Source organism: Acartia tonsa, chromosome 4, assembly GCF_053477335.1.
Source record: "Acartia tonsa isolate MP-2025a chromosome 4, ASM5347733v1, whole genome shotgun sequence".
In the NCBI taxonomy this organism is placed as follows: Eukaryota; Metazoa; Arthropoda; class Copepoda; order Calanoida; family Acartiidae; genus Acartia; species Acartia tonsa.
In genome coordinates, this window is record NC_137263.1 from 13,601,319 (window position 1) to 13,629,304 (window position 27,986).

The window sequence follows — 27,986 nt, forward strand, 5'->3', positions numbered from 1 at the left end:
CGTCTTTGCTTTTATTCTATTCTAGTCATTCAAAAAGAAAACATTAAAAAAACTTTATTATAATTTTTAAAATGTCAAGTTATTATACAATTAAACATTATATATGCGAAACTAAATATTAATTTCATTTTGCTGTCTTTTATTATCATGAAATACATTTTAACATAAATGATGTTTTAAATATTTAAATCTAGTTGGTCAAAATAAAGAAAGTTGTTTTGATGAAAAAGTAATTATAAAATTATTCACAGCTGTAGTATAAAAGTCTTTACAAAAAGCATTCTAAACGAATTTTCATATTAAAATAATACTTTTAGAAATTAGAAAAGCCTTAATTAGAAAAGCATTATACTAACCCTAAGAGTTGGCAGGTTAAATCATCACATAGGCATAGTAATTGTTTTTTTATATTTTATAATTAATTTAATTTAAATAAGAATATAAAGCTATTGAAAATATTAAATTTAAGTTAATATAAATATTTTATGAGAATGTTAAAGTATTTTGTATGAACTGCATGAAAGGTTTTAAATATAGCTTTGAAACTGATTAATATCCACTGGATTAGAACCGGTTCTCAGCCATACTAAAAAATCATGTTTCATATCGTATTATATCCAGTTTTCTACGAGTATAAAAATATACAATCAAAATATTAAAGCCAGTTTTGTTAGCGCATGAATTCGGCATATCGAGGCTAACAAAACTGGTTTTAATCTTATAATTGTACATTTTTATATCCGCAGAAAGCTGTTTATAAAACGATGCGATAAATAAGTATTACAAAACTCCATTTATATAATTTTTTTTATATAGCACCCTTTCTGTCATATACAAAAGTATTGCAAAAATTACACCGGATTTCATTGAACTATTAATATCAAAAATTTTCTATTAAAATTGTGATTTTTATTTTTTACGTTTACAGAGTGCAGTAAATTTTTACGTTTATTACAACATTTAATATCTAAGTAAAAATAAGCCTTTGTAATTTTTTTTATTTTTATATTTTTGAAGTTGGTTAATGTTATTGTATTTGAAGCTGTCAAAGTAAAAATATATACAAATTGAAAGATGTACAGATATTAAATACTTTTAATTATATATTTCTATCATTTACACTTTAGATATCTTAACACTTTACCATATAGAAAACTTTATTTTGGCCACTTTGAAATGGTTAACTGAAAATCTTTGAAGCTATATTTAGTTAATATTACAAAAAAAAACTATAAAGTTACGACATTAAAAACACAAAAGCCTTATTTCCGACAAAGCTAATGATGAATTAAATGTCAAAAATCAATTATTGTGGTATTTTTATCCATAACATTTGAAAAATATATTTATCCCTTTTTGGCATTTAAAAATAAAATTAATAATCTATATCGAAAGATACAAACTGCAAACTTAGATAAAATTTAGATTTAACTAGAGTAACAATAATTTAAGTTTTTTTGAAAATAGCATTTCCTTTCATTTTCCAGTTAGAAGTTTAATAATTTTTCAAGTTTTCCATTTTCTCAACAAGATAACTTAGAATGTAAGCTTTTTTCATTTGTAATATTTGTTTGAAATTAATCATTTATATCCTCGTCCATATTATCAATGTTTTGTTGGTTAATAAGGCTTTCTAAAAATCACTCATTTGCTTCTGGTTCCTCTATGTAGATCTGGAGTCCGGTGCTTGTCTGAAATATTAAATTTATCAACAACTATATTTTCTCAGATAGAGGAGACCATGGGACGATTGTTTATTACAATAGTCCCCAAAGTTTTATAATAACGTTTTATTATTTGTTGGCTTAACAACTTTGGGGACTTCAGAGAATCTTGATTGGTTGGTTAATTAAGTTGAGTGTTCAAACGTTTCAACCACTAATTTTCATTTACAGAAGGGGTAATTTTATGTATCATCATTAGGGGTATACACTGACTTATCTCTTTTGATCGCTGTTATTTTGTAAAATAAAAAGTCTATAGGCCAAATCATGTAAAATTTCTCTTGTTAGCCTATAAGTGAGGATTTCCTTAGCCTTACATAGTCTTTTCTATCTATTGAAGGCTAAGGAAACTCTAACTTTATGCTATGTTCTATACATCTAAGTTATGTTTAAACCGCAAAATTAAGACCTGAACGGACAAATTGCTATTTTAAGAACAGGCTTAGACTTCATTCCAGCTGATTTAAAAGTTTTGAAATATCAGTATATGTGCGAAAGATATGAAATGAATATCAATTACGCAAAAAGCGCTGTTCTAGTAGTTTAATCTCTTTGCTTGTTTTGTATGAAAGTTCCAAGAAAAAATAAGTTATATCAAATACAGTTTTTTGAGTAAGGATAAAATATTACCTGGATAATTTTCTCGTGCAATTCCTTGCTCTCAAGAATCTCGAGGTCCTCGCTGGACCTATCCACCACAGCATAAATATTTACACGATACTGGATACCGCTCATCAACTTCTAAACATACAATGATTAGCTTTCAGATAAAGGTTGTTGAAAAAAAACCAATCGCTTCACTTTTTTCAAATAAAATTAAAATAAACTGCAGTTAAGACAATAAGAAAGCAATATTGAATTTTGAATCTTCTCACCTCTCCAGAGCGCTTGCTTAAGACCTAGTCCTTGCCCTATGCCGAAAGTGCATATTTTATAATAAACCAAGAAAAGTTTGTCTGTTTATAAAAAGAACTGTAGATAGACCCTTAATGTTTAGAGTTTTTCATGGCGCATGCAAAGACCTTTCTTTATACACCTTAATCAGGTTGCTAAAGCAATCCTAGCCAATTTGGCATAAAAAAGAAAGACCTGGCAAACATAAATAGTGATCGATTTTTTAACAGCCTTTTTAAGTCCTATTGCAGGGTTTGGAAGCAGACTAATTTTTAGGTGGGCTGGCTGGGGCATAATAATGTTGAGAAAAACGTCTCTTGCTTTTTCTACATTAAAAATTTTCAATTGGTGAACTGTCCAAAAAAGGCTTGGTCGAAACTTTAGGTTAGGAGGGTTTGGTTTTTTTTACATTTACAACCCCATTGGCTATATTATGGTAGTGAATCTGGGGGTGCTTTATACCCTTGGTAAGGGTGTTGTAAGGGGTTGACACCTAGATGGTGTATCCAAAAGCCCCTTCTGCACACCTCTGCTTGTAAAATATAAATAATATACCTGAGGGAAGGTAAAGTTAATATTTTCTTCTTCTTTGTTTTCATTATTGTTGATCAGGTACTCTTCAGGTTTACTTCCCTCCTCACTACTCTTATACCTCAGCTTGTAGTAACTAATAATATGAATTTAATTAGTATCCTAACCTTTCAAAAAGATCTCCAGAGACGTCGAATTCTTTTGTTATCTCTCCCCCCCCCCCCCAAAAAAAGGTTAATTACCCCCAAATTAAGATTTCTTAACCCTTCTCCACAGAACAATAAAAACCTTGGACATCCTATTTATTTTTGCTTCATTTAAAACAATATTAATTGTTATGAAAACTTAGGCCCTTTGAAACGAAAAAAAAGGTAGACATCTAATTACTGCACAGAACGACTAGAAATTATTCAAAATGTGGAATAAAAAAGTCGACACTTAATGATGAACTCTGGATAAATCTTATGGTTTAAGTGACTCGATATAACACTGACGCACAGTACAAACGAACAGCCCATAGCTTGGGTGAGTTACTCTTCTACAAATTGAAAAATGTACACTTACTTAATACTAGGTGTGGGAGATTTATGGAAGGATATCTGGTTCTCTTCCTCTCCTATACTGAAGTTGGAGGGAGGGAGAGGTCTGGTGAGGAAGTTTCCGGTCAGGGCCTCTGATTCTACCTCTTTGTCGGAGCCGATGGGCTGCACCACGTAGATTATACGGACTGTGTACAATACACCTAGAGGGTATAAATTAAATTAATGAAAATCGTAGAATTGTATGTGTAACTGTAATCAAATGAAGTTTCAGAGAAATGAACCGTTTTTTTAAAGAAGCTTTTAATTAATGCTTGGTCGGTTTAATAGGCCATGGTCCAGATCTGAGGTGTAACCACCCCCCTGAAAAAATAAATGGGGGTTGATACCCCCCCTTCCCCCTACAACCTCCAAAACAGCCAAGGGATTGTGTCTAGTCAAAAAAGTCACACTCCCCTTTATTAAGGGGAATGTTAATTTACCAATTAAAGGATGCTTGTTTGACTTTTAAATATGTTGACTATCTACGAGGGTGTATATACCCCTGTCAATAAAACCACATCCTTTTATGGTCCAACTTTGTCGTTTGATATAGAAGTTACTGTTTTCATTTCTATGTTAGAAACTATTTTGAAAACCTGAAAACTCTTAGAACCTTTCGAAGGAGCTAAACCAAACAATTACCTGTTCCTGTAATATCAGGAAGCTTAGAGAAGTTGAATGTGCGTCTGTCGCCGTTGATTTCGTACGTGTTGGAATAGTTGATGGCGTCGCAGTTTATAGCCAGCCTGTACTTGTGCGAGGTGACGGCTGTGTCACTACTGCAGTCCCATTTCACTTGGAAACTGTTCGTTAATCTGAAAATATTGAAAGGTTATTAGAATTTTATATTGACCAGGGAGGTACGGAACATAGGTTTGTAAATTATATACAGTGATCTCTTTTATTTAATCTTGATTAGGTTGTAAAAACCTTCATTGTCTAACCTTTTCCACCAATAAATTTATGGTATTATTCTTCCCAAGGTGTAATTCTGATTATCGTAGCATCAATATATTATCTATTGTTTTATCTTTAAGATCATGATACTATTTACATACATACAGGTTCTTTAATGTATTTTTGTGGGGCAAGGAGTACTTTTAATCTAGGAAAACTTTTTTTTTTCAACTCAAAGCCATTTTTAAATAAAATAGTACGTACATAATTCCATAGAGCCGAAAGCTTACACCCTATTGTAAAAAATATTAAGGTTTTTTTGCCCTTTAAAATTTCATTAACCACCAAGCTGCTGCTGGTTATCTTATATTGTACCTGCTTTCCATTTCAAGATTTCTGGGAGGAACTGGTAGAGTAACAAACTCAACAGACTCGGAGTCGGACAACGTTTTCATCTTCTCAAACACACAGACAGTTGTGATGGAGATGGTGAACTCGGTGGCGGAGGGGATGTTCTCCATGCGGAATGTGTTAACGAGAGACTCGGAGTTGTTCTTCACAGCAAACTCTTGATATTCTTTACCATCCTAAATTTGGAGTTTAGAGTTTATACGACCTTAAACGAAAGTGAGAAAGAAGGATATAACACATAGAAGAAAATCACAAAACCTTTGTAAAAAGTACATTACATCTTTGCATCATGACCGACACACTGACAGACCAAGTGAGTTGTATACTGGATGTACTTTTAACAAGGATGACAACATCCATAAGTAGCGAAGCACAAAAATTGTAGATGGGAATACGTAGAAGTAAATTTAAAGTTTATTTATTAAAATCAATAATAGATTTATTGGAGAAAATAAACATGAAACCTTGTTTTATTTTGTATGATGAAGATGGTTAAAGTAAATTACATACTAGATGCACATAACAATGGGAAAAAATATTTTGAAACTGTTAATGCAAAAAAGTTTTGTAATGGACCAAAAATGCCAAAGATATGGGGAAATATATCAACATATAAAAATAGCCAAAAACCTGCCGCCATTGTTTCTTTTCTTAAAACGCCAGAAATTTAATTTTAATATCTTTAACTGAAAAATTTATGAAAATTGGACTATAAACACCAAAGATATGGGTAAAAATGTGAAAAATATAAAAATAGCCAAAAACCTGCAAAAAGGCAGTCTGACCGTCATTGTTGTTTTCTTCAAATGACGGGAAATTTGTTTTGATAACTTTAACTGAAAAAATTTTGAAAATCGGACCATAAACACCAAAGATATGAGGAAAATTTGGAAAATATAAAAAGTAGCCTAAAACCTGCAAAAAGGCAGTCTGACTGTCATTGTTGTTTTCTTCAAACGACAGGAAATTTAATTTTGATATCTTTAACTGAAAAAATTTCGAAAATCGGACCATAAACACCAAAGATATGGGGGAAAATGTGAAAAATATAAAAATAGCCAAAACCCTGCAAAAAGGCAGTCTGACCGTCATTTTGTTTTCTTCAAATGACGGGAAATTTAATTTTGATATCTTTAACTGAAAAAATTTCGAAAATCGGACCATAAACACCAAAGATATGGGGGAAAATGTGAAAAATATAATAATAGCCAAAAACCTGCAAAAAGGCAGTCTGACCGTCATTTTGTTTTCTTCAAATGACGGGAAATTTAATTTTGATATCTTTAACTGAAAAATTTCGAAAATCGGACCATAAACACCAAAGATATGAGGAAAATTTGAAAAATATAAAAAATAGCCTAAAACCTGCTAAAAAGCAGTCCGACCACCATTGATGTTTTATAGTTAATTGTGCTCCTTAATGATGGGAATGTTGTCAAAAAATTTCAGCTCTGTATCTTTTATAGGAGCTGAGAAAATCACGTTTCCCCCAATTCATTAATTACGGACGGACAGACGGACGGACGGACATTGTGAATTATAGAGTAGCTTCGCTACTAAAAAGGGAATCTTCACAAAAAGTAAGTTTTCTATCTTAGGTAGCAGATAAAAAAACGCATATCCATTATAGCACGAACGGGAGGACAAAGAAAAATGTGTGTAGGTTTGTGTTGAGTTGGATTTACTCTTAACGTTATTCGCCTGACATACCAGTAGTAAGAACTGACTCAACGTCTTTAAATCATTCTTAGTTCGACCCTGACTATATATCAAACTGAACAATAATCTATCATAGAGTGGTAAGGTTTTTTTTGTATGAAGTTAAACGTATTAAAATGACTCAAGATGGTTTTAGGCTATTTTCCTTACATCTCCTAACGGCTAGGAATGAAGCAACTAGTGATTTTTTAAACAACCAGCGGCCGCTTACCTTTGTAGTCCAGGTAATATTGAAAGCCTTGAGTCTTGAGTGTCCCTCGGGTGCCAACCATTTCACAAGTGCACAATCTAAAAAGTGTTTTCGGTAATAAATGAACTACATCATGTAATAATTGCTGACAAAACTCTCAAAAGATCAACATGTTTTCTAAATTGTACCTAATTGCTACAGGAATTATCAAGCAAACTTTGAGATCCGCAAAACGATTCTAGGAAAACTTTTAAAAATCACCTGTTCCAATTTCTGTAACATTAAGTGAAGATACTTTTTCAGCTTTAGTGAGGACCACCTCCTTTATAGGTTGACGCGTTTCTTTGTCACCAGTCTAAATATATAGGCAGTATTAGATTATGTTTTGATAATTTAAATATTTAGGTTTAATTACTTGCATTCATTTTTAACATTTTACCCATTTCTGATACAAAGCAAAATGATGTCATACCAATTTTAAATAGAATTTAATGATGCTGTGAGTATTGGTGCAAAAAATATGACGTAACAAAAAAAATTAGCCAATGAGAGGCCACTATAAATTTTACCATTGGTCAATAACGGCCTCTCATTGGCCAATTTTTTTTTGTTACGTCATATTTTTTGCACCAATACTCACAGCATCGAATTTAATTGCTGAACCTTCTCTGTCTATTAATAAACCAATCTTTTAACCCTTAAGGTTAACCCTCTCTATAATAAAAGAGGTAGATAGGTACACATAACTTTGAAATGTATACCTTTGTAAGCAGTTGAACAGAATAGATTTCTCCAGGTCCAAGTCCGTGAATCATAAAGTTGGTCACTTTACTACTGATGTCTCTGCGTGTCATACCCTACAAAAAGTATTATTAGTTGCACCATTCTATGTTCTTTGTCTATAGGTTCTAACTGTTTAGAGTGAATATTCGACTCTTGTCAATTAAGGCCCTTTCTTTTATTTGGCTCAATATAAATAACTAGCGGCTTCGCCCCTAGCCTCTAGGGGCTTTGCCCCAAGAGGTTTGATCAACCTATTTTTTGTATTTTAGATGAAAAAAGAAAAAGTTAAAAAAAAAAATTTTTTGGGGGGGGTTTTTTTCATTTTTTTGGGGGGGTTGGGGGTGTCCCACCCTCCAAGAAAATAGCTTAAAACCATCACAGGACCAGTAGGTATATTCCCTGAAGAGTAGAGCCAAATCGGTTCGGTGGTTACTGAGATCTTAAGCTTCAGACGGACAGACAGACGGACAGACGGACAGACAGACAGACAGACATCGTTCTACTTTGTATTATAGATAATATTAATCTTGACTATGTTTCATAACAATCTAATATTGTTTCGTGAGACTTGATCTATTTAAAAAATAAAAAAAGAATAATCTTTATTTATAATATTATCTAAAGTAGGCTAATCTGTAATAAATATCAAATATAGAATTCTCTTAGATATAAATAAAATATCAAAATTCAATATCTTTTTTTAAAAATACCTCGCGTTCAGAAAGGTCTCCAAAAGATCCAATATTTGTGGCTGAGCCGCTAAAATTAAAAATAATATTAGTAGATATAGTTTTTTATTCAAATGTAGAAAAAAGTAATGAAAGTAGTAAATTTTATCTATACAAGAATTAATACATCCATAAAAAAAACTCTAACATCAAATGGTAGGACAAACACTTTTAGATTGTAAGAACTCAATAAGCAGAATTTTAATTTATAAGTATAAACAAAACTCTGTATTAATTTGTTGTAAAATTGCTTACATACAGTTTACTGTTTCAGGACATACTTACATATTTAGGATTTGATTCTAGAGAAGTAGAGATGCTTCGCTAATGATATTATACATTGTAGTCCTAGTAATTGTCATTCCAAAAATCAGATGAATAGGATAATTATATCATACAAAAATTGTTTAAAAAATCAGCATGTTTTAAATAGACTAACGTACTTTCTGGTAACGATTATAGAGTTTTACTTTTTCTAAATCGCATCTAACAGATACAGGAATCATTATGCTAAGTTTCATAAAGATAGGACAATTCTAACATGCCAAATTAACGTTAAGAGATAATCCTTTAAGTAAGAACATACAAACCTACCTTAATTAAAGAAATCTTAGCTTTTTAAAAAATATTATCGATAAAAAAGAATTAGCTTTCCTAAGCTATGTGAGTGAGACAACCTGCACACTGCAAAAAAGATAGGAAAACGTTTCACTTTACTTACTTGTTTGATGCTTGGCTGATATACATTGGAATATGTGGGAGAGGGGGCATGACGTGGCCACCTACAGGGGGCGCCAGGTGCTTGGGTTTACCAATGTTGGCATCCACGGTCAGAACATACTTGGTGAAGTCACCCTTGGGAGGCTCCCAGGCTATCTCTACCTCCTTGGTTCCAGCAGTTTTCAGAATACCACCTCTGAATTAGAATTTTATCATTTTTTAGCAGGTAAACTTTAGCAACAGAATTCATCATAATCTGAGAATAGGGGTGTTGACCTATGTAACACCTCCCCCTAAAAAACGTAATTATTTGAAGGGCCCAAACCACCTCTAAGTGATGAGAAATAGAAAAAATTTACTTATATATTTAAACATAAAAAAAAACTATGGACCAGCAGCTTGATATAAATTGAATTGTTTTAGATTAACTTGCCTAGGTTTTTCAGCTCCATAGGGCAGAAGATTTGTGACAACTCTAGCTCCCTTCATTCTGGACTTGCCAATCACACAGGCTATGGTAACTATGTACTCAGTTTTACCACCTGAAATTATAAAAAAAAATTAATTTCCTTATTTTCATGTTTGTTTTTACCAAATGTTTTGATTAACCAGGCCGAAACAAATAACTAACGCATTTGTTATTAAATAATGTTACCCTGTTATTTACAGAAAAACCGATTTAATGTCAGCAAAAAGAAATTCAAATAAATATATAGAAGTGCTTGAAATATACATGAATGCAAATTCACTTTTAGTAGATAGACGGCAGCTTTTCTATTCTATAGCTCTGTTGGTCTGTCTGAAACGTTATGTTTAATTGTCTGAAGCAATATCAGTCTGTATAAGTTTAAATCTACTATTTAACAGTCACAGTGTAGTGAAAGGCTTTCTGTTAAAAAAAGGACTATTTTTGAATATTTTTATCCTTGTTTGAACAATATTTTCACGGCCATAAATATACACAGTAAGCACATTAATAATATATAATCTTACGTTTGCAAAATTTTGATGCATTTGATATATATAGAAAGTACAACATTTCCTGGTAATTTGAAACTATCATTAATAATAAATTTCCTAGATTACCTTTACATAGATATTAATACAATACAAAAAAATCTATTTATAAGGTAAACGTTTTGAATGTAAGAATTAGGTTGAATTGGTTCTAAGGTTCAGTAGTTAGCGAGATCCTTCAGTACAGGCAGCCATACTGATAGATATCCTGTTACTTTTGTGTAAGAAGAAACAACGATGGCGCACAGAAAATAAATACACTATTGAAAAGTATAAACCAATAATTATTGTGAATGATGACACTTAATTAGGGCTTTGCAGCCAAAGACACCATGGGTCGTGCGGCATAAAGAAGCCAGCCGCAAGGCTTAGAAAATCATGAACTCCAGCTGCGCGGATGTCGACTCATAGTGACACAAAACCATAATTTTAGTATATTATCTATTACTGGTGGTATTATTTAGTCCGTTATTACATAGAACAACATTATTTAGAAAATTTGAAAATAAAATTTTGTATTGATGAAGTTAATATTTTACCTGCCAGATCGAAGAACCAGGCAGAGTATTTATCCGCGTCCTTGTCCATGGAGTTGGTTGTCAGTTTCGCCTTCTTGGTGACACTGTTCTTGCTGGACTCTGCTGGGAATATAGTCACGTCGTAGCTGTTCACCTTGATCTCTCTGTGCTCGTTGCTGACCAACCATTTCTCCACGAGGGCCGCGTTCCAGATCACCTTCAGCTTGTCCTCTTCTACTTTGATGTGTTCCCCGTCATTTTTGATCCTTGAAAATTTCATAATTTCAGTTTTTTTTCAAAAATCATATGGATCATTTTTAAAGAAAAATATTTTTTTATGCATTTTTTGTTTGTTGTGTTTATCAAAGGTTAGACCATATAAAAATAAAAAAGGGTCCACAGGAGCTAGAAATAGGTATATTTTTCTTTCTCAAAAATTTACAATAAGGCGGTAAGGGACAGCGTGTTTCGGTAAAAGTAAAAGTAAAAAAAGTGCAATTGTAGCCAATTTTCATGTTCATATGGTTAGGACCACTAATAATAGGAACATCTTGAAGGGGATACAAAAAGTTAGTAATAAGTAGTTGGAGGGTTTTTGGTTAAATTCTTGCAAAATAATAAAGGATTCTACCTAAAACTATACAAATATGATTCTTTGTTTTTGACAATGTAATTTTCTTCAGATTAAAAAGTTGACATTTTGGGAATAATATTTTTTTTTATTGATTTTATTTCTAAAATAAATGTACTTATTTTACCATACCCAGACAATTCAAATAATTCTCAATAAAACAATAGAGAGGCGGTATCCGTTTCCCTGAAAGTTCCTTGTCTCGCACAAACCCCCCAACCCCCACTCATTTTGAAATAAAGTGAAAATAAGGAATGGCGAAAAATTTTACGTTGTTTGTTTATAACTTTATACAGATTAAGATGACTATATTGGGTACCGTGTAGCCCTGCAGGATTAGTTCCCAGAGTGGGTAATTACAACACCTACCCCTTAATTTCAATTTATTTCATAAATAAAAGGGGGGAGTTCAGTGCTTCAAAGGTACTTTAATGGAAAGCACCAGTAAAAACGTTGATCGATTTATAATTAAAACTTACTTTGGTAAACAAATTCTTCTAAAGGTATCATCTGAATGAGTAAGCACACGCATTGTTGATTCAATACCTAAACAAAAAAACAATTATTCTAAAAAAATTACGGACGGATTTTAATTCTCTTTTTTATATATACGTCTTATAAATAGGAGTCTTTAACTCTTGGGAGGGCAGTAATCAGTAATGGAAGGGCATAAATGGGTTACTTTAAGATATCATCATCATCAATAATTTCCCCAATGATGCTACACAAAATTACCATTTCTGCAGATTTGAAACGTAAGGACAAGTTTTGTTAGCGCCGAGATGCCGAAGGCACGGGTAACAAAACTGGTTTTAATATTATGATATTCGCAAAAAACTGGTTATAATACTCGATACGATACATGATTGTTCAGTGTTACTGAGAACCGATCTTATCCACCGGAGATTAATCGGTTTCGAAGCCATACTGTAATAATTTTTACCTGATGTATGGGAAAGAAGATCAAAGAGGAAGAGAAAATCTTCTCCGACTTCTTCGTCAATTTCCAGCAGAGTACCAACAAGGTCGTCGTCCTTGCTCAAGCTGCGCAGCAGTCGGGAAATAGAACGGAAGAAAAAGCACCAAATAAGAGATCCACCGCTGCAGATCACACAGCAAATCTAAAATTAAATCTAGTTGCTTCTCAATTTATAGTAATTTGGCTGCAGAAGGGGTTACAGTTGATAATAATGAGTCAATGACCTGTTGGATGTCATTAAATCTCAATAACTATACATTTATCTAACAGCTAAAAAACAGATTGAAATGGTTTCAAAATATTTAAGAGTAAAATATTTTCTTTTTATTGCATAAATCTTCTGTCGCATAGATTTAATTTTCAAATTACTTTTCATGTTTTAGCTGCCTGATTCTAACATATGTTTCTATCTTTTTATTCCTCTTACTTTGAGACTATGTCTTTTTTTCTATCTTTCTATGTCTATATATCTGTCTGTCTTTACTTATCTGCCTGTCTGTATCTTTCTTTGTCTGTCTTTCTGTCTCATATTTCTTGTCTGTCTATCTCTTTTTTCTTTAATTGTTTTTTATACTCATTCAAAACATTTAAAAACTTTTTCTCGTATTCATTCGAATCCGGTGGATAGGAACCGGTTCTCATCCATGCGAAAAAAACTATGTCTAGCATCGTATTATATCCAGCTTTCTACGAATATAAAAATGTACAATAATAAGATTAAAACTAGTTTTTTAGGCCCGAGGTGCCGCGGAAAGCTGTTTATAATACGATGATGCGAGAAATAACTATTATCCACAAAATTTTACCTTAAAATATTTATCATTTAAATTGCTGAGTAATTGAATTAGGAGAGCATTAAGTAAAAACAATTTGCATTTTCTTAAGATTAAATCAAGATTATACTACAAACAATTTCACATTTTTTACTTTCAACAAAAAAAACTAAATCAAAGCATGTTTAAACAAATTTGTTAAATTCTGTGCATCTTTCTCTTAGAAGCCGGAATGTTTTACAGATTGGGGTGTTAATTAATAGAGAAAGTTGTATTTTCAGTTGCTTTAGTGGAATATTTTGCTTCACCTCTAATTACATCGAGTCAATGAACATTAAAGTTCTGTATTTATCAAAATTTTTGTCAGGGGATCCACAGATTTTTATCATGTTTTAGTACAGAAACCATAACACATGGCATAAAACATATTGAAAAATACAATAAAATTTTGAAGTCTAAAAATTTTTTTTATCATGAATCTGAAATTGACAGTTTTAGTAAACAAAGTTTTGGTTTTCATATCATTTTATCCTAACTCATGCTATCCAAATGGTCTAGTTTCCCAACTACAACATGACAAAATCAGTAGGTTCCATTATGTGTACTGACTATAGAACATACATAACAGTGTTATACGTACACACCGAATAGTGGGAATAACTTCATACTCTTATAGTCATGGGTATAAACGTATAATATACAGGGCCGGAGGGAGGGGACATTGAACTGTAAGTTATGACGACACCAAAAGTTTTAAACTCGTTCGGTAATTCGTTAACTTAGCATGTTTATTTTTCTAAATAAGTTTTTGCTTTTACAAAATTATTTTTGTAATCACATGATTTTAGAAAGCCATTAAAATTACATTTTAAACTTAATCAATTTTTAACTTCATGAATTAGCAATTTTGAGGTAGGATCGCTTGGATGTAAATTATAAAAACAATATAAAAAAGTTTCAAATCTTTTTTCATTCATACTAAAATTTGTTTCATTTAGTCACATAACTTTTTTCATAAAAGTGTGTTGATCTATCATCTAGAAAACCCTCGTTTCTAGTGAATTTGGATAAAGGTAAGCAATGTGAATCAAAGTTTAGCTAGTGCACCAAACGTTGTACCTGGAAAACTGTGGAAATATAGACCAAAATAAGGAAGAAATGAACTTTCTTTCCCTCGCACTGGAAGTGAACAGTACCATTTCCATATCCCAGTTCTGGCATCTCCATTAAACTAACTTTACAGTGGCCTGGAGCCTTGTTCTTTTCTCCCTGGTAAATAGAAAGGTTACATTATCTGTCAGTATGTCACTTTTATCAGCACTGCTACGCTATAACTGGGATTTGTCCATCCAAAAATTTTAAAGAAAAGGCGTTTCTCCATTTTTTCAACTTTGCATGTCTACTTTTTTATTTTTAGATTTTCTCAACTAACAGACATTTTAAATCATAAAATGACATTGACATAGGAACTGATTTACGGATTCACTAATTAAGAAAATAAATATCAATCAAGAGGAACTGTAATTTTAAAGTGGCGTTAAGTTAGGGTCAAATAGTTCTTTCACAATCACAAATGATCCAACCCTTGTCCCTGTAAAGGATGAGGAATTTAGAGAAAATCAATATTATAATCAGGGATAAGGGATAGGAAACCTGGCCTAATTTAGGTCCCGGCCTAGTTTCAAAAGGGATTGTGCAACTTTTACCTTTTCCTAATCAAATTAAAAATTTGTGGCTAGCTCCTATTGGCTATCGCTCTAAACTAATAGAGTCCGGTCATTTGTGAAGTAGGCCTGAAATAATATTTTCCTACGTTTCCCATCCCTTATCCCTGAATAAGACAGACATTAGACTAAAGGAATAATAAAATAGTTAATGAATACAATACTTACATCGATAGCCCAGTAGATGTTGAGGGGGATGAATATGAGAAGAATGATGATCTCAAGAATATTCTTGAAGATGTACACTTGGTGAATAATACTTGATCTTTTCAATGACATGCACACCTAAAAAATGGGTATAAAAAGTAGTTTCTTAAAATTCGTGTAAAGGTTAAAATCACATATTAAAATGATCTCTCAAAAGATTAGATATATTATCATGAAAATAATCCAAATGAATGATAAATCTGAAGCAACAATTATTAATGAGGTTAAAATATTGACACAGGGTCATTATATACTTATACTTCTTGGTAATGCCTGTAAATTTGTTTTCTAAATTATGCATAACTGATAAAGATATCATCTTACAAAGTTTGGAATAAATAGAACAATTCTAACATGTATAAACTAACGATAAACGTGACGGACGTACAAGCTACTCTGATCGTAGATAGCTTCGCTTTTAATTCCTTACCTCATTTCTTCTTCTTCTTCTAGCAATGGCCTCGGTATTCGCCTATGATAAATATAATTGTAGTTTTGTATATTATTAGAGTTTTAATAATAATATAATAGTTCTCTTCTTTTGCGCTTGTCTAAATTATGTTTTCCTAATATTCTGTTCATTTAAAAATATAAATTAAAAAAATTACAAGTATCGATGTAAAAAATACGTTGATATTATGACAGGGGAAAATTGTCGTCAATTAAGGTTGTTACTTCCCATGTCTTTTATTGGCCAATTCGTTCATCCAGTAGGAGAGGTGGGATTGAAAAGATCGTTATTTTAGCCTGCTTCAAGTTTAACTTTAATAGAGTACATGATAATCTGGTGTAAGAACCAAGTAATGATAAATCCATTATTACAAGAAATGACATCCATACAAAAACAATCAAATTTAAATACAGCTATTTAATTCTTAATATTTGATTTCAATTACATAATTGTCTCAAGTAAAGAAGTTCCATTGACGTAAGATGTTCTAAGGAATCAATCTTAAAATTTCAAAATGAATCTTCATATTTTTCATATTTTGCAGGGATCATTAGGGATAAGAGTGTACATCCCCATTTATAATAAACAAAATTACCCTTTTTATGTTTCAAAATTATCAATGGAAAAGTTAGGACACTGTTAATTTGCAATACCAAATCAAAATTTAATAGAAGTTTTTATGCCAACAAATGAGAGAACGTGTTTATAATAATTTGAGAACAGTATAATTTAAAGTGCAATGTACTCTTTTTCTTCCTGCATGCAATGTTGAGTATTAGTAAATATATGGAATTGTGAGGGCTATAATTGGTTTAAACTCTAATTGCCTTGCCGTGGAGAGGGAATTTAAATCTTCAATGTTCATTTGTATATCTAAATTGAATTACCACCCCCCCCCCCCCCCGAAAAAAATGTTTCTTATGTTACATTATTTCAGCATAGTTTTAAAGTTAAGGATAAAATGGTTAATAGAAATAATAAAAAAATAAAGGTTAAGGCTAAATCTTTCCTTTTCCAATCCATGTAGTGAACTTTAATTGTGCATGTGAAGAGAAAAATTACTGGTATTGGCACCTTTGGGTTATACATGCATCATTATTTAGTTGGGCCCTAGGCACACTCAGATTAACTGGTGTTTACATTATTTAGATGCTTCTGAAAATATCACAATAGAAAAAAAACAAGATGATTGCCATATTATAAAAATGCATCAGAATCTTTTTTGAACAAAATTAAATTTATATGCCAGAAAAGCACTATCTATCAGACAAAGGTAGCGTTTTAAAAGTTAAGGGGGGGGGGGGGTAATTCATCTTGATAAAGAGAATCCATGATATTGTATTGTGAATTAGGTATTTTTTATTCAAGATTATAATGTTTTCAGTCCAATGGCTTTTAGTCATTTGTATTCTGTGATCTATCTATTAATATTAGGGAATCAGATTTTTTTGTGGTTTTATTTAAACACTGGCAGTATTGAGTAAATTTTAAAGTTTTTCTATGTTAACTTAGCATATCTCTGATGTACTATTGGTATTGGATATACTATGAAATATGTATAAATATGTTTCTAATATGGTTTCGAAACCGATTTATATCCGCTGGATTAGAACAGGTTCTCAGCCTTACTGAAACATGTATCGTATAATCGTATCGTATTATAGACAAGTTTTTACAAATAGTAAAATGAAAAATGATAATATCAATACCAGTTTTGTTAGCCCGGGCCTCGGCTCCTCGGGACTTACAAAACCGGAATTAATTCTATAGTTTATCGTTTTCTTATTCACGGAAAGCTGTCTCTGATACGATGCAATAAATAACTATTCTAATTTTGTAATGCCATTTATCATAGGAAATTAGTCTGGAATTATCAATTAAAATTGATGGATGGTATAGAAGATTTCAAACAACAAGTATTGCCAATAACTACAGCCAACCGCGCAATTTTAATAATCCGCTGCCAAATAAGGTCGTCAGTCCACAGTGGTCGCAAAAAAGTAAGGGATGTGCAGCCCGATCTGAGCTGCATTATTTTCATTATTATGACTGGTTTCGAACTGGCAACATTAATTTAGAAATAAACATTATGCATGATTTAATCTATTGCGTTGGCAAATAGTTTAGAAGTTGAAAACATTAATCTTTTCTTAATTTCATAACTGCATTTTTTTATTGTAATTCTATGTAAGCTGGTTAAAAACCAAAGGATTAATCTTTATTTTTATAGTAGAAAGGTTTTATATGTTTGCCAGTTCTCGATATCCCTTGAACCGATTTAAATCTCCATTTATGGAAAACTTCACGAAGGTCCAGGGATAGTTTTAGGCTAATTTACTGCAACCACCCCCCTCTTTCCTAATTTTAGAAAGCGCAGCCACCAGTCTGTATACATTCTGTTTCCAAAATTCTATCTTTGTTTATAAAAGCCACGATAAAAGTAGAAATATTGGCTGAAACTTTACGAGAGGAGAGATATTCAGCATCACAACTATTTAATTTTAATAAAAAATCTAAATATATGCATCTATACTTGATTAATCAAACGAAAAAGATGAAATAACTTAATCTCTAGATTAGTTATAGTAGTTTCTAATTTATTAGCCAAGCTGCTCTACAGCTGGAGCATACATGTCCTAGCAACTAGCAGTTCTAATGATTTATATGTGATATATTCGAGCTTTTTTGTTAGTTTTTATTAGGAATTTATTTAATATTAATTATCCAATTTAAAGAACATCTATTGCTGCACAACTTATGGATATAGTTGTCACTGTTTATATTTTTGCTTACCTTATCGTCGCAAACATCCTCAGCAACGTCGGGGTCTTTTCCAAACAGCGATTCTAAAACAAGAATTGGTTAAATAATTAGCAAAATTCCTTATTTTGCAGTTTTATAAAAAGATATAGAGCCCCTCCTTTAAAACATTTAAAATCTTAAAAACATATTTTTGTGTGGGTTAAAATTTGTTAAAATATAAATAGAAGCCCTGCAGTTTTAAAGATACTTATTTATCCAGAAAAAAGTAATTTTTTTTATTATGTTGTTAAATGATAATTAATAAAAGGAGTACAAGAGATTTAGCTGCTTGAATAAAGGAGTCAGGGTCAAGGGACACCCAGTGAGAGGGGGTTGGGGGTTGGGGTAAAGGGTCGTAACCCACCCACCCCCCCTCCCCACAAAAAAAAATTGGTTTCACAGTTAGTGGTTGAGATATAATATCAAAGCATTAAAAACTTGACATATCCTTCGCTGATTAATTTACTTGTCTTTATTATATTTTCTCAATAGTTCTCTATGAGACAAACACATAAATAAATATTTTATTTATTTATGCTCTCACTGCTTACTGCTTAGAATATGCTACTTCTTGTTTTGATAGCATTATTTACTTCTTAACATAAAAAAATACTAAAAAAATTAAAATATTGATATTTTTACATAATAGTACTTTTTTCTGTAAATACCGAGCATTTTTGAGACTTCTTATTTTCTAATGCCGGAAATTTATTTTTTGGTCACGCTTGCTATTTTTTTTCTGATACGTAAAACATAAAATTACTCGGTATTGTTACTACGCGTAGAATATATATCAGTAACAAGGATGACAACATACATAAAAGCGATGCTCTAAAATCAGAAGGGAGGACAAACGAAAAAATGAAAAGAACTCTAGACAAAATTGCATAATTTCAGGATACAGTAAAAGGACATTCTTTCATTTTTTGTATTTGATTACGGACAGACGGACCGACTACCCTAATTATAAAAGTTTCGCTTTTCTAAAGTTAATTGGAATTATTTTCTATTTATTAAAAGTTGATATCGTGAAAGTAATTTTCGAAACCTATTTTTTTAAATTCTGGCCTTCCAAAATATTTTAATTGCTTAAATACTAAGGGTTATATGCTCCCCCCTACTCCCCCAACTCTAGGATATCTTTGATCCAACTTTAAAACCGTAATTTTTTTTGTTTGACTAAACAAGCGTTACATGTGTTATGCATTACAGACAGACCTACATACATACAGTCAGTGTGAGGGATTCAAAGCTTTATATTTAAGACACACTATGCGTGTTGGAATTCGTATTATTTTTTCCACTTTGTTTGATGTAATAATATATTCATCTGTTTTATTAAAAGCGAAGCTTTTCTATAATTAAGGTCGGTCCGTCCGTACGTCCGTCCGTCACGGATAGCTTTTTTCGTTAATTTAGACATGTTAGAATTGTCCTATCAATTTTAAATTTTGCATGGTGATTCTTGTAATAGTTAGGTACGAGTTAGAAAGCGTATCAACTCTATAATCATTACCAGAATGTCCGTACGTCCATTTTAAACATGTTGATTTTTTTTACATTTTTAACAACAAATTTGTATGTGATCTAATTATCCGATTGGTCTGATTTTTGGTATACTGATTCCTGGGACAACAAAGTACAATATTATAAGCGAAGCAACTCTATAATCAAGTCCTAAAAATGTAAGTATGTCCATAATCATTATCCTGTATCAAGCAGTTTTTCAACAAATTTACTTACAATTTTGCTTTGACTCTTATACATTCGCATTCTGATTATTCAGTTCTGACATTATACAATTGTTAATATCTTTTTGTCCTACCGTTTCAGAGCTTCGCTTTTATGGATGTTGTCATCCTTGTTTCTTTAAAAAACTTAGATCCTAATTATGCTGAACAATGCCTGATTTTTATACATTTTATAAATCTATATACAAGCTGTATAGTTTATTAATCATAAAATAAATAAACAATCAGCTTTTAAAAGATAAGATCATTTTTTACATTTAATTTATTGTGCAAATAACTTGTAGTTAAAATTATATCTTCATTCATGAAAAGACGATGAATGTTAATTCTCAAGTATTGCCCGCTACCAAAGAAAAAATTTAGTACGTAATAATTATGGATCTTTTTCTATTGTCCAATCTGTGTATCCATGCATGTTTAAATGTAGTTTACAAAAATCAATAAAGCGTATAGAAATTTCTGTTAATGATTGTGAAGGCGAACCTTTTTCTATTTTTTTAGTTATGTCCGTCCATCTGTAACAGATAGAACATGAATTGATATCATATTAACCTTCAAATAAAACTCTTTTTACATACAATTATATAAAATTTTATACAGCAAATTTTAAAAGTATTGAATTTTTTCCTCTTAATAAAAATTAAAAATAATAGAAATAGACTTTTTTTGGGGGGGGGAGGGGTTTTTAGAATAATTCATACAATCAAATAAACATTGCAACTCATAATTACTAAATAATAGGTTGAAAGGTCTATAATTAGCATTCCTTGAATACTACATAATTTTGAGCTTGGCTTTTACGAATATGTCATCCTTGTCTATGTTTTTTACAAAAGTGTACTAGTTGTGTTACACCGTCATCTTGATCTAACTTGCAAAATCTAACCAACTTTTTATTTGTATGTCTGAGAGTTTAAAATAGCTTACACAAAAAAATCGATTTCATTATTTTATAATGTTACTATTTTTTTCGAATATGTATATATCTGTATGGGTTTTTTAATAATAAGAACAATTTTTAAAGAAGGATTTTCACGTATGGGTAAAATCAATGAATTATAAAAATGACTAACCTTCTACAATATTGGTATAAAATCTTTCAATTTTTCCAGCTACTCTTGGAAGTCGTAGGAACAATTTTTCTGTCATAATAATCAGCATAGCCTTAACAGATATTAGGTCTAAGTCATTATCTAATTTTCCACTTGCAGAAACGTAGCTACCTAACTTTTTTTTTTGAAGTCGACACCTGTCCATTTTCAATTTTCGTTTAAAAAGTACAAAAAAAAATATGAGAAGGGTCATTTTTTTCGTGGTGGTAGCCTCCCCAAAATAATTAAAACCTTCCCTGGGCCTATGGGAAGTTACATGGTAAAGGAGAAACATATCGGTTCAGTAGTTAGACAGATACTTTGGTACAGACATATAGACATCCTGTTACTTTTATATGAGGACAAGCGGCTATGCCCATAGCATCTAAGAGCTCTGTATTCTAAGGGGCAAAGAGGTGTCAGAAAATAGCTTAACACCTTCCCAAGACTGAAGTCTTTAAATAAAACAACCTAAAACCATTATAGACCTATGTGAAGCTTACCTAAAAGAACCCAATCGGTCTATAGTTTTTGAGATCAACTAAGCTTTACTTTACCTCTATGATAAGAATGAATGGGGCATACTGCAGGAACTTGGTAAGGCATGATTCTACACAGGTATGGTGATAGTTGGCATAGCTGATTAGACCCAGGGTACCTCCAGAGGGTATAGGAGATATGTCACTATGTGCTAGTAACGAACCATTCACATGCTCCACACCTTAATAATTAATCACATATGAATTTTTAACATAGTAAAGGAAATTGATTCAATTTTTAAATTTAAAACAATAAATGAGTTATAAGGAATATACTAAAATTTCATTTATTAATTTTTATTAATTCTATCAATTACTGTTAGCTTGTGATTGCTGCACTACTTATGGACATAATTATCCTTGTATCATTAAGATTAGCCCATTTAATCAAAAATTCGGGAACAATAACTTTGTTCTTATAATAAATGCAATCACTTCCTTTCTCTCAAGTAAACAAGGATAAATGAATCCATGAACAGTGCAGCAAAAACATAAAGAATATTTGTCTATAGTGCCCTGGCAAAATGGGTATAGATGTCAACGCATTTGGCTTACGTGTTCTATTGACGTCATATTAGGAGAGAGAGAAAAAGGGAAGGCGGGAAGAAACCCCCTAGAGATGGGGTATAGGGTATTTTATGACGTCAATAGAATAGGTTTCGTCAAAAGTAGTGACATATATCCCTTTTTTGCTATAGCATTATAGACAGCTACAATAGTTGGCTTTGCTATACAAATACACTTATAACTACATATATGACAACCTTAGACGTACAGACATAACCTAATTATATAGCAGCTATGCTACTAAAATGAAATGAGATAATTACCGACAATAAGACATACAGCGTCACCGGTACCCAGAGATGTCAAAAATCTGAAAACAAAAAGGTTTATTAGGTATAAGTTATAATACTTCTTTATTACGTCAACTTGTTTTACAGAGAAATTTTTTGATTGGAAATCATTCGCAGAATTAAAAATTTCATGCCATAAACAGGAACTCTTAACCAAATGAATTGTTAGTTTAATCTAAATAATAAAGAAAAATCATTTTTTATATCAGCTACACATTTCTATGAAATGTCAAAGAAATAAAAGAAATATTTTTTTATTTAGCTCCCCTGCTATGAATCATGTTATCCTTACCAATGTATGAATATTCTTTGTTATCAAATCGATATATCTATTTGTACTTTGCTTATGTTTCATAGTTTGTCATATATTGCAGTTAAGATCTTTAAACAACTTTCAGAAGTAAATATATTCTATGATAAATATTTCGTCTTTCTAAACCTTTTAAAGAGGTGAATACTTTCCTCTAACTTTACACGGTTTCATATTCCCTTTAGGATATTTTTTTAGTATTGGTATTTAACCTCTCATATAGATATTAGAGGTAGAAAAACTATTTGTTTAGCAAATAAAATAATTAAGACAACTGTTTCTGAAGGTGTATTTAAAATTTCTTATCAGTATAACCCTCCCCCCCCCCCCCCTACTCTAGGTTAACATTTTAATCATTTCAACAGAAAAAAGAAATGTCGATGCCCTAACTGTATATAGAAAATCAAATGTGTTTTATGCATTTACAAATGTACTAAGCAAAGTATTAATAATTTATAAATAAGGGCAATCACATTAGAAATATTGTAATAACTCTGAGTAATTATTAAAGAACATACCAAAACCTTTAATTTTCTGATCTAACAAACAAGGAATCAATCACATAGTAATGAACATAGGATATACATGGATATATTAACAGGGGAAAATCTGTATTCAATTCAGCTTGCTAATATGGGTCTCATTAATTGGTCCGTACGTTCATCCAGTACGAGGGAAGTGGATGGGGTAAAGAAATGAAAGAGGGGTATTGTTATATTAGCCAGCTGCAAGAATTGCGTTATCAGAGTACATGAAAATCTGGTGCAACATTCAAGTAATTATATATTGATTCTTATAATATTTTATTTCCGTATCCCCAGACTATTGTGTCTAGAACCGTAGTAGAAAAAAATATTCTAACCTAAGCTAAGTAGTATCTACATATATAAAACCTTACAAATATGTATTTGATTTCCATTTTAAAAAAATTAAAACGTTTTTATTATAGAAAATGATTTTAATAAAAATGTAATGCATAATTAATTTAAATAACATATTCATAATTAGTTTCTATGGAAATTGAGATACATTATATAAATTTAATTATAAAACACATTTATTGCTGCAAAAGTTTCTGATATCTTTATAGAAAATTAAATATCAAAGTATTCATATTTAAATATGGTTACTATTTCATACTTTTCAAAGTAGTAATTGTTATTTTTAATCACTATCAACTCAGACAAAACCATATGAGGTTATATAGACCCATCTTTCAAAAAGACCTTCCTGTTCATATCTATTACATAAATTGAAAATAGTAATCTTACGGTTTAAAGGCTTGGTTTAATTGTTAACTGTATAAATATAAGGATATTTTTTGCTTTATAATCAAAGAATTTAATGGAAGATTATTTAATTGTCACCCAAAAACATTTTCTTTAAACTACACTTGTAGGCTAAATCAATTTATCTTCTAATAACATATCTTTGAACCAGATGAGGTAATAATTGTAAAATACCTGACAGACAGTGCAATGGCACCAATGGCAACCAGGAACCCACAAACATAATCTTCAAACACATCAAACGTATGTTTAAAAACCTGCAAAAAAAAATAAATTTTATGTGTCAATTTAGACTATATTATTTTTTCCTTTTCAGTCTTTTTCAAAGAGGATGGTTTTTATTAATTATAAAAAAATAAGATCACACTTTGAAATATTAATACAATGTTAGTATGAAATTTAAATTTTACCAAACATGGATCTAAGCCTATACGAGGATAACATATAGAAAGAAATGCATAAATCACAAAACATGTTGGATCAAACTACCATGAACATAAAACTTGAAAAGTAGCTTCGCTACTAATAACAAATACATCCTCAACCAATGTAACTAAACATAATAAAATATAACAATTATGCATGAAAGGGTTCAACCGGAAGGTGTTAAAAATAAACTTTGGTAGAACCTAATTTCACAGACGGATAAAATGTAGCAAATGCTAAAGTTGAAATATATAATATTCTGGAAAATACCAGTTTCTCAATTCAACTTACTCATACAAATTTATAATTGTGAAATTTTCTTTTTACACTTTAAACTATATACATCATATATATGAAATGCAGTGATGTATGAACCTTTTTTTGCACAAAGGGGGTTCAGGCCAAATTTTCGACACTTTAATTTTTAGATAAAACTTTGATAATGAAACTTTCTAATAGTTGATCAACTTAAAACTGATATCCAACGATCCGCTTTGTTTCTCCTTTACAGAAAAGCTTTGTATGCCCTTGGTAGGTTTTTAGCTATTTTGGGGGAGGGTTACTCTACTATCCTCACATTATATTTTTTATTTAAAAGAAAAAAATCAAATATTGATAAAAAGCTAAACAATTTCTGTCCAAATATGCCTATTCCACTTCATTAGATTACTAAGCACTCGCAATGAAATTTCTATCCACGCCCTTGATTTCACGCCTGTATGACTAAGGACGCTACCATATTGATTTTGTCATTAAAAAAAAAAACGCGGAAATAAAATTTTCTAATAGTTATGCTGCCATTATCAATGACGTATTTAATTTCAACAAGCAATACAACAATTATTAAAAGGCAAACTGAATGCTTTTATTAATTGTAGCATTTACTAATAAATTAATACTATACTTTGTACAAAAATTTAAATTAACAACAAGTGGCTTAGTCTCTGTGCCTTCCCAAGATCATTGAAAAATTTTCTTAAAAAGCAAAAACGACAGACAAACGTCCCACTTCTTCATTATTTGGAACTAGATAAAATTCTTATCCTTTTTCCAAAGGACGTCCAATTGGGGGGGGGGGGGGTAAAAGGGTGATTACCAACCCAAAATTTTTGAAGTTTGAATCCCCCCCCAAATAAAATTTAAAAGCTTGGACGTCCTTGCTTGTATGATATAAAGATTACCCCCCCCCCCCTAAAAATTTTGGATTTTGAATTCCCCCCCCCCTTAAATGAAAAAGCTTGGACGCCTTGCTTTTTTCCCCTATGAACAGAGTATTTTAAACAAGTACATGCTTATAAAATTCCTAGACCTAAACTAATGAAACATTTTATTACGAAACAAATGTAACCAAACGACAAACTCTTTATTTTTTTTTACAAGAATAACATATTCATAGCTATAAAGCTGCATTAAACTCTTTGAACTATTTTGTAAGTTTTAAAATTAAAGTATTTAGGTAGCAAATGAAAGGCTTACGTTAATAATAAGTCATCATAAAGCAAATAAAATGTAAACTTAAGATTGTTTTTTTTTAATGATATATTTCTGAAAAATATACAATAACATAAAATGAATGATACAGTATCATAATAAAGCTTGTCTTAGGTTTAGCTAAATGCAGGTTTAGTTTTAGAAGAACCATCACCAAAGTTCTACTATCTATAAAAGCAAACACGTTAGTAAAAATAAAATAATAAGGTCTTCAGTCACTAAAAATCAAATGAAATGGTTAGTGGGAGAGGTCTAAATCTACACACGTTTAAAGGGGAAGAAAATACAAGCATTAACAAATTCTCTTTCATATATTGTAATAAAAATAAGCTTTGTTAAAAATTAAGCATTATTAATTTATTATTTATCAATTTAATTAGAATGGTTAGGTAAAGAAAACACTGCTTAAAATATTTTAGAAGAGAAAATTTGTCTAATGAGTTAGTACTTGAAAAGGATAAAAACATAAAAATTTGACATAATTCCTTATTTTAGAAAGCAAACTAATCACCCTTAGCCCATGCTCCCTAATTATATGAAAACAAGGATGACAACATCCATAAATGCGAAGCTCTAAAATGGTAGTAAACACGCACATTAACACTGACAGAGTGTCAAAACTGACTAATCAGAATATAAATGTATAAAAGTCAAAACAAAATTAAAAGTAAATTTGATGAAAAATACATGATAATGTTAAAGGATACACTTAATTTTTGGGACTTGATTATAGAAATGCTTTGCTTATAACATTTTACTTTGTTGTCCTAGGAATCAGTATTCCAAAACTCAGATCAATCGGATAATCTGAACCCTTAATAATTTGTTGTCAAAAAAGTAATAAATCAACATGTTTAAAATGGACGTACGGACATTCAGGTAACGATTAGAGTGTTGATAATTACCTAACTACTACAGAAATCCCAATACAATTTTTTAGATCAATAGGACAATTCTAACAATTTTCATTCCAGTCGTACGGACGGACGGACCGACCCTTATCATAGAAAAGTTTCACTTTTATAGAGTGTTTGTTGCCTTTTAGTTTGTTAGCAAGGTTTGGGAGAGGGGTAATTTTAGCCTCACTCGTAGAATAAGGAATTCTGCCAAAATCATTATGTTACTAATTATAAGCAACCAATTTATTTACCCTCTGATAGGCCGGGTCTATCATAAATTGGTGCGCCGTATTCTCTATAGCTTCCATTATATAATTTAGTTATTAATCTGCAATATTTAAATAATTATTGTAATTATAATATAAGTATTTATAGTTATAAATACCTTTTGGTAGGCTGGGTCAATAAGAAAATTGTGCGCAGTTTCTTCTAGAATTGTCCCCATAGTAAGTTTATTTTCACTTTCATCTGCAATTTATTTTAATACATATTTACACAAAAATATTTTTTGAACCGGGCTACATTTACCTTTTGATAAGCTGGGTCCACAAGGAACTTATTGGCGGTTGTTTCTAATGCTGTGCCCGCCATTATTCTTTTTTAGAACAATTCATCTGAAATTTTATTAAGTTGCTTAAATAAAAAAAAAAATTAATTATCTCATTCCTTTAAAATTCCGTTTTCTTAGGCATATCTTTATTCATTAATCGTGTTAGTTTGTTTCATCTATGTTGATAAATCAGAATCGATATTTATTACTTGGATGTTGCACCAGCTTTTCTTGTACTCTGATAAAGAAGTACTTGCAGCTGGCAAAAATTACAATATCACCCATACACCCCCTTTACCCCTTCTACAGAATGAACGAACTGATCAATAAAGGAGGTCCGTATTAGCAAGCTAAATTGACACAAATTTTCCCCTGTCAATATATCCATGTTTATCCTATATCCATTTAAATCAGGAATATGCAGCATGCTCCAGTTAAGTCTCGAGAACCCCTTAAAGAAAATAAGGGATGTGTAAAAGTCTCCCCCTCTTTTATTCTTAATT

General features: G+C 31.1%; 1 protein-coding gene across 3 annotated transcripts; it reads right to left on the reverse strand.

Moving 5' to 3' along the window:
- Positions 1-38: 38 nt before the first annotated feature.
- LOC145316156 (uncharacterized) lies at positions 39-27,550 on the reverse strand. Of its 3 annotated transcripts, XM_080156482.1 has the most exons (25): positions 27,462-27,549; positions 27,319-27,401; positions 24,292-24,374; positions 22,492-22,538; positions 21,680-21,843; positions 21,105-21,195; positions 18,272-18,324; positions 15,458-15,499; positions 14,989-15,105; positions 14,216-14,365; positions 12,288-12,465; positions 11,824-11,890; positions 10,735-10,979; positions 9,612-9,720; positions 9,180-9,374; positions 8,441-8,489; positions 7,709-7,804; positions 7,209-7,302; positions 6,969-7,045; positions 5,003-5,214; positions 4,373-4,545; positions 3,714-3,891; positions 3,174-3,285; positions 2,355-2,465; positions 39-1,691 (listed from the first exon to the last, which is right to left on the reverse strand). In XM_080156482.1, exons 2-25 carry the CDS (start codon positions 27,376-27,378, stop codon positions 1,641-1,643), a joined length of 2,754 nt encoding a protein of 917 aa, XP_080012608.1. In that variant the 5' UTR covers positions 27,379-27,401; positions 27,462-27,549; the 3' UTR covers positions 39-1,640. The 3 variants fall into 3 exon arrangements, with proteins under 3 accessions (XP_080012608.1, XP_080012607.1, XP_080012609.1); XM_080156481.1 differs by lacking the exon at positions 27,319-27,401 and having other exon boundaries at positions 27,462-27,550; XM_080156483.1 differs by lacking the exons at positions 27,319-27,401; positions 27,462-27,549 and adding an exon at positions 27,185-27,263.
- Between the last annotated feature and the right edge of the window lie 436 nt (positions 27,551-27,986).

Coding starts and splice junctions, on each gene's coding strand:
- LOC145316156 (XM_080156481.1), bottom strand. CDS start 27,524: ATGGCGGGCACAGCATTAGAAACAACCGCCAATAAGTTCCTTGTGGAC. Junction 9,375..9,611: donor TATGGAGCTGAAAAACCTAG/GCAAGTTAATCT, acceptor ATTCTAATTCAG/AGGTGGTATTCTGAAAACTG. Junction 5,215..6,968: donor ATATTACCTGGACTACAAAG/GTAAGCGGCCGC, acceptor CTCCAAATTTAG/GATGGTAAAGAATATCAAGA.